The sequence below is a fragment of the Salmo salar genome, chromosome 02 (assembly GCF_965601325.2).
Source record: "Salmo salar chromosome 02, fSalSal1, whole genome shotgun sequence".
In the NCBI taxonomy this organism is placed as follows: Eukaryota; Metazoa; Chordata; class Actinopteri; order Salmoniformes; family Salmonidae; genus Salmo; species Salmo salar.
In genome coordinates, this window is record NC_138292.1 from 58,745,469 (window position 1) to 58,752,500 (window position 7,032).

Consider the following 7,032-nt stretch of genomic DNA (forward strand, 5'->3'; position numbering starts at 1 on the left):
CGAGTTCAAATAGTTATTTCAGTGTTTTCCTTGTCAGCTTTGGTGATTTGTGTGTGTGTGTGTGTGTGCGCAGAGGACATGCTTCAATGCCCCACTGGCATCCCAGGCCCTGGAGGATGTGAAGAACGTTGTGAGGAAGAACGTGATCGACGGTGTGTGTGACAACGGCCTCACTCTCAAAGGTATGCTCTATTGACAAAGGGAGGGAGCAAAGACAATGAACTTCCTGTTGATCCAAATGTGTGTTCTTTTCTGTTTCTTTGCCATCTCAGTCCTGCATTTCTTATAAAACTAGTCACACCTTTCTGAAGCACCATGTTCGAGCATGTTGGGGTATGTTTGAATAATGTCCCCATGTTCCACATTCCGTTGACCTATATCGTGGTGGTGGTCCTCAGGGTTCCTGTTCCTCCACATCCTCTTCATCCAGAGGGGGAGACATGAGACCACCTGGACGGTCCTCAGGAGGTTCGGCTACGACGACGACCTGGAACTCCACCAGGACTACCTGTTCCCACTCACGTGAGTGTTCTGCCTGTTTCTACACGTCCACTACAACGTGTTCATCCAGGATGTACTGTCTGTTTCTACACGTCCACTACAACGTGTTCATCCAGGATGTACTGTCTGTTTCTACACGTCCCACTACAACCTGTTCCTCCAGGATGTACTGTCTGTTTCTACACGTCCCACTACAACCTGTTCCTCTAGGGTGTACTGTCTGTTTCTACACGTCCCACTACAACCTGTTCCTTCAGGGTGTGCTGCCTGTTTCTACACGTCCCACTACAACCTGTTCCTTCAGGGTGTGCTGCCTGTTTCTACACGTCCCACTACAACGTGTTCCTCCAGGATGTACTGTCTGTTTCTACACGTCCCACTACAACCTGTTCCTCCAGGATGTACTGTCTGTTTCTACACGTCCCACTACAACCTGTTCCTCCAGGATGTACTGTCTGTTTCTACACGTCCACTACAACCTGTTCCTTCATAGCTTGTTCTCCATCTTGTTTTTAAATAGGGAGCCAACTTGTTTTCAGCACTTTTATTTCAATGACTGATCAAAACACATTTTTTCTTGTCCTTCTGCAGCACACATATGGTGAGCAGTATGTTTGGAAAGTTGAATCGCAATAAAAACACAGTATCAAATCGCATTACAGATCATATCGGCACCTAAGTATAGTGATAATATTGTATCGTGAGGTCCCTGGCAATTACCAGCCCTACCTATTAGTGTGCATGTCTTTACCTCTACCCACAGGCAGAGATATTGACCATTCCGCGTGCTTAGTTCATCATGCTTTTATTGCCTTTGTCTTCCTCAAGGACAATCTGAGCCTCAGAGACTTCCAATAAGTAGTAATACATATCTATCAACATTGATTCCCATGCAGAAATACACTTTGGCTTGACCCAGTAAAACAGAAGATGTCTGTCTCCCTTCTTTCAGATTGAGATGGGTCACTAAGCCCCAGTACAGTCAGGATTAACATCCATCCCCTTCTGGCTCTGACCTCAGTTACCCACAAGTCTCTCTCCCCCCTGCAGAGCGTCCATTGAGGACGCCATAATTGAATCTGTGTCCTTATTTATCTCGTAATCTCTGCAGGATTCTCCATCTGACGTGTGTGTGTGTGTGTGTGTGTGTGTTCCCCACCTCTACTGTACCTCCAGGTTGAAAGTACCTCCAGACTGCACCACCGAGCTGAATCACAATGCCTACCTCTTCCTGCAGAGTGTCTTTGACAAACATGACAAGGTATTGACCTTTCCTGTGGTAAATGATACCATTGGATTTGGAGCCAACATTTCAGACTAACAAACGTCAAACCGTTTCTAAACCCTGCTGGCAGTGGATGAACCATAAATCGAGTGGTCAAGCTAGTGTGTGTCCTTATGTTCTAGATGCCAATGACCCATGAGGTGTGTGTGTGTTTTTCAGGACCGGGACTGTGCCCTGTCCCCAGAGGAGCTGAAGGACCTGTTTGACGTGTTCCCCTACATGCCCTGGGGCCCCGACGTCAACAACACGGTGTACACCAACGACCAAGACTGGATCACCTACCAGGGCTACCTGTCCCAGTGGACGTGGGTTACCACCGCACGCACAGACAGACTGATACACACACACACACACACCTGAAAACACAGACAGACTGATACAGACACACACACACACACACACACACACACACACACACACACCTGAAAACACAGACAGACAGACACGCAGACAGACAGACACGCACCTGAACACGTAGCATTTGTGTTAAAAAAAGCTGACCCATTTTTCCCGTGTCCAAGGGCATTGAAATATTTGATATTGATTTATACACTTTGTTCTGTTGGAATTTAGAATTCCCAAATCAAAGCTTTTGATTGACAGACACACACACGCAGACACAGACACACACCTGAACACGCAGACAGACAGACCTGAACACGCACAGACACACCTGAAAACGCAGACAGACCGATACAGACACACGCACACCTGAACACATACAAGCAGACAGACACGCACACAAATAAAATACCATTTTATTGGTAACATACACATAGTTAGCAGATGTTATTGCGTGTGTAGCAAAATGCTTGTGCTTCTAGTTCTGACAGTGCAGCTATATCGAACAATTCCACAACTACCTAATACACACAAATCTAAGTAAAGGAATGGAATAAGAATATATAAATATATGGATGAGCGATGATCGAGCGGCATAGGCAAGATGCAATAGATGGTATAGAATGCAGTATATACATATGAGATGAGTCATGCAAGATATGTAAACATTATTAAAGTGGCATTATTAAACTGACTAGTGATCCATGTATTAAAGTGGCATATGATTTCAAGTCTATGTAGGCAGCAGCCTCTCTGTGTTAGTGTTGGCTGTTTAACAGTCTGATGGCCTTGAGATGGAAGACATTTTCGGTCTCTCGGTCCCTGCTTTGATGTACTGACCTCGCCTTCTGGATGATAGTGGGGTGAACAGGCAGTGGCTCGGGTGGTTGTTGTCCTTCCTGTGAAGGACAGCAATGTGCCCGTCTATGGAGCCTGACCAGAAGACCGCTTTGTCTGCCCCTTCTGCGGCGCTGTTGTTTTAGGTCGCCACCTGGGTCTCGACCCCGCCCTGTGCAACTGGGTCCTGGACTTCCTGACGGGCCGCCCCCAGGTGGTGAGGGTAGGTAACAACATCTCCACCCTGCTGATCCTCAACACTGGGGCCCCACAAGGGTACGTTCTCAGCCCTGTACTCCCTGTTCACCCATGACTGCATGGCCATGCACGCCTCCAACTCAATCATCAAGTTTGCAGACGACACTACAGTGGTAGGCTTGATTACCAACAACGACGAGACGGCCTACAGGGAGGAGGTGAGGATCCTTGGAGTGTGGTGTCAGGAAAATAACCTCACACTCAATGTCAACAAAACAAAGGAGATGATTGTGGACTTCAGGAAACAGCAGAGGGAGCAGCCCCCTATCCACATCGACGGGACAGTAGTGGAGAAGGTGGAAAGTTTTAAGTTCCTCTGCGTACACATCAGACAAACTGAAATGGTCCACCCACACAGACAGCGTGGTGAAGAAGGCGCTGGAGGCTGAAGAAATTTGGCTTGTCACCAAAAACACTCACAAACTTTTACAGATGCACAATCGAGAGCATCCTGTCGGGCTGCATCATCGCCTGGTACGGCAACTGCTCCGTCCACAGCTGTAAGGCTCTCCAGAGGGTAGTGAGGTCTGTACAATGCATCACCGGGGGAAAACTACCTGCCCTCCAGGACACCTACACCACAGGAAGGCCAAAAAGATCATCAAGGACAACAACCACCCGAGCCACTGCCTGTTCACCCCGCTACCATCCAGAAGGCGAGGTCAGTACAGGTGCATCAAAGCTGGGACCGAGAGACTGAAAAACAGCTTCTATATCAAGGTCATCAGACTGTTAAACAGTCATCACTAACATTGAGTGGCTGCTACCAACATACTGACTCAACTCTAGCCACTTTAATAATGGAAAAATGGATGTAATCAATTTATCACTAGCCACTTTATATAATGTTTACATACCCTACATTACTCATCTCATATGTATATACTGTACTCTATACCATCTACTGCATCTTGCCTATGCCGTTCGGCCATCGCTCATTCATATATTTTTATGTACATATTCTTATTATTTCCTTTACACTTGTGTGTATAAGGTAGTTGTTGTGAAATTGTTAGGTTAGATTACTTGTTAGATATTACTGCATGGTCGGAACTAGAAGCACAAGCATTTCGCTACACTTGCATTAACATCTGCTAACCAAGTGTATGTGACAAATAAAATTTGATTTGACACGAGAGTTGTACTACTGTGTTAAACAAACGATACACTTTGTGCATTTATCTAAACTATGGAAGTCTGAATGAACCCCCCAAGACAGTGTTTCTTACAGTGTATGACAGTTTCCATTCACTCCTCTGTGTTTCCCTGTGCCCAGGTTGACCACCTACCTGGATGTCCAGCGCTGCCTGGAGTACCTGGGTTACCTTGGTTACTCTATCATCTCTGAGCAGGAGTCCCAGGCAGCAGCCATCACAGGTGGGAGGACAGCCCGTTGTCATGGCATCTGAGACGACCACTAGATGAGATATGAGCAGAGACCTATAGATATGGCTCTGAATGTGGGACAGTATATATTACGGTGCTATCACTCTGTTATTCGTGCGCCTGCGCAGGACTCTCCTTGTAGATGAACCTGGCCTGAGTGCAATGGCATCCATGTGTTGTGCTACTACGGTCGAGTAAACGTTGTTCAACTAAAACCTTGTCGTATTTCAGTTAACGGTATAGAAGATGACTTCTGCCAAAGTTAGAAATAACCACTAGTCTACAGCCAACCTGGAAACATTGTGTGTTAGAACTTCATGTTGTATTAACTCTGTCTAGAGAGCAGGGACCAAGTTACACTTACTGAAACCACATTCTGCATAGGACTAAAGACATCCACAGCATTTAAAACATTCATTCATATACGTTAATTTGCTGTGGAAACTGAACAGTTGTGTGTGTGTCCTCTCCGTTCTATAGTAACGAGGGACAAGAAGATTGACCTGCAGAAGAAGCAGACCCAGCGCAGTGTGTTCCGCTGTAACATCTTCGGGGACAGCGGCAGTGGCAAGAGCGGCTTCCTGCAAGCCTTCCTTGGAAGAAACCTCACGGTCAGTGTCAACATGAATTCATTCCCTCAAAGAGTAAGTTGTACGTCGGTGGCAAGGAAAACTTCCCTGGACGGAAGAAACATTTGAACGATTTAAATTTAAACAAATCCACGCCACTCCAAATACTTCAGTCTACTGCCTGTTTAGAACTTTTTTGGAATTCCTCTTGGTATTGGTAAACTCTTTGTGTGTTTTGAATTTTTTTTTTTTCCCCCCTCACTTTTTTCTCTCAGCGTCAAAACATCGTTAGCGAAGAGCACATGTCCTACTATGCTATCAGCACAGCATATGTGTATGGTCAGGAGAAATACCTACTGGTGAGTCGTCTGTTTTGACTTGCTCTTAATCGATTTAGATGGTGTTTATTTGTCCACAGCTTTTCAGCCTAAACTTTGTGTGTGTGTTTTTGTGTTTGTTCATTAACTTCTTCCATTTGGTTTCCTCTCCCTCAGCTCCACGAAGTTTTCCCAGACTTTGACGTCCTCTCGGACACTGACCTGGCTTGTGACATTGTGTGTCTGGTGTACGACGCCAGCAACCCCCACTCCTTCGAGTACTGCGCCAGAGTCTTCAAGGTATGTGCCGTTCACAACCAGTCCTACTACTATCCCTGTTTGTCTATTTAGTATTTCAAGATGGCTACCCAATACTATTCTAATCTACCACTGAATTAAAGTTCATGTTTTTAAAGCGGAAACCATATATTACCATATTATTACCAATATGTGCTTCTCTGGAGCGTTTAAAACTTTTCGTGGTCTTTAAAAAAGTCTTGCTGAAGGAAATACCACAGTGTCCAATAACAATATCCCTCTGCCTTTTGCAGCAGTACTTCATGGACACCAAGACGCCGTGCATGATGATCGCAGCCAAATCGGACCTCCAGGAGACCAAGCAGCTATACGCCCTCACCCCTCTGGAGTTCTGTAGGAAGCACAAGATGCCCCCTCCGCAGGCCTTCACCTGCAACACGGCAGACGCACCCTGCAAAGACATCTACACCAAACTTACCACCATGGCCATGCACCCGTGAGTAGTGGGGGCACTCTGTTATATTAGGCCCCATGTCGAGCTTTAAAATCCCTCGCTCAAACCCTAAAGCTCTACCTTAAGCCCTTAAACCCTCTCCACAATCCCTAAAAAAAAATCCTTTAAAATATTTTAAGACCCCATCTCATGCTGTAATACCCATTGCCCCAAAACCCCACCTCAAACCCTAAAACTGCCCCTAAGCTGTTAAATTCTACCTCATCCCTCACTTCCCAAATCCCTCACTTCCCAAATTGGTGCCACTTCACATTTTGAAATATAGAGACTCTGAACTCTTGGGGTGAACAGTGTCCACCATCTTTGTTAGACGTGGTGGATTCAATTTGCCATTAGCTGCTACTGTATGTTTACTGCCCTTGCGTGCCCCTTCTCCCACTACTCTCTCTGTCAGGCTGCTGTCCACACTGATCACCTCTCTGTCACAGTGGACTGGACTCATCTGAACTGTACTCCTCAGAACTGTAGCCAACACATGGGGGACAGCATCAATGTATCACATACTTCATCTAGTGCATTTTGATTTAATATATAGACCTCTAACTCTGTGGTGGCATGAGGACATTTAACAATGAGGGAAATGATCCAAAGTGGCTATTTGGAGATTACTAACCCCAACAGTGTGAGGTGAAGATTACTATGGATCAGACGTGTGGTCATGCTCTCCCGTTGTTTAATTAGACAATTCTCCTCTCTTCCTGGGTCGGTGCTCTTGGTTTTTAACCCGATAAGAGATGAGCTCTATGGGCTAAAGAGCTCAAACCT

At 45.9% G+C, this 7,032-nt stretch overlaps 1 protein-coding gene across 2 annotated transcripts in view; it reads left to right on the forward strand.

Annotated features, from left to right (window-relative positions):
* Nucleotides 1–7,032, forward strand: part of LOC106587236 (mitochondrial Rho GTPase 1-A) — a 29,805-nt gene that overhangs the window by 17,053 nt on the left and 5,720 nt on the right. For both annotated transcript variants that reach the window (XM_014175438.3, XM_014175446.3), the window contains exons 10-18: nucleotides 74–182; nucleotides 399–522; nucleotides 1,678–1,762; nucleotides 1,946–2,091; nucleotides 4,500–4,600; nucleotides 5,090–5,220; nucleotides 5,454–5,537; nucleotides 5,673–5,795; nucleotides 6,047–6,249. In XM_014175438.3, coding sequence (XP_014030913.1) covers nucleotides 74–182; nucleotides 399–522; nucleotides 1,678–1,762; nucleotides 1,946–2,091; nucleotides 4,500–4,600; nucleotides 5,090–5,220; nucleotides 5,454–5,537; nucleotides 5,673–5,795; nucleotides 6,047–6,249 — 1,106 coding nt within the window. The remainder of the gene's footprint in view (nucleotides 1–73; nucleotides 183–398; nucleotides 523–1,677; nucleotides 1,763–1,945; nucleotides 2,092–4,499; nucleotides 4,601–5,089; nucleotides 5,221–5,453; nucleotides 5,538–5,672; nucleotides 5,796–6,046; nucleotides 6,250–7,032) is intronic.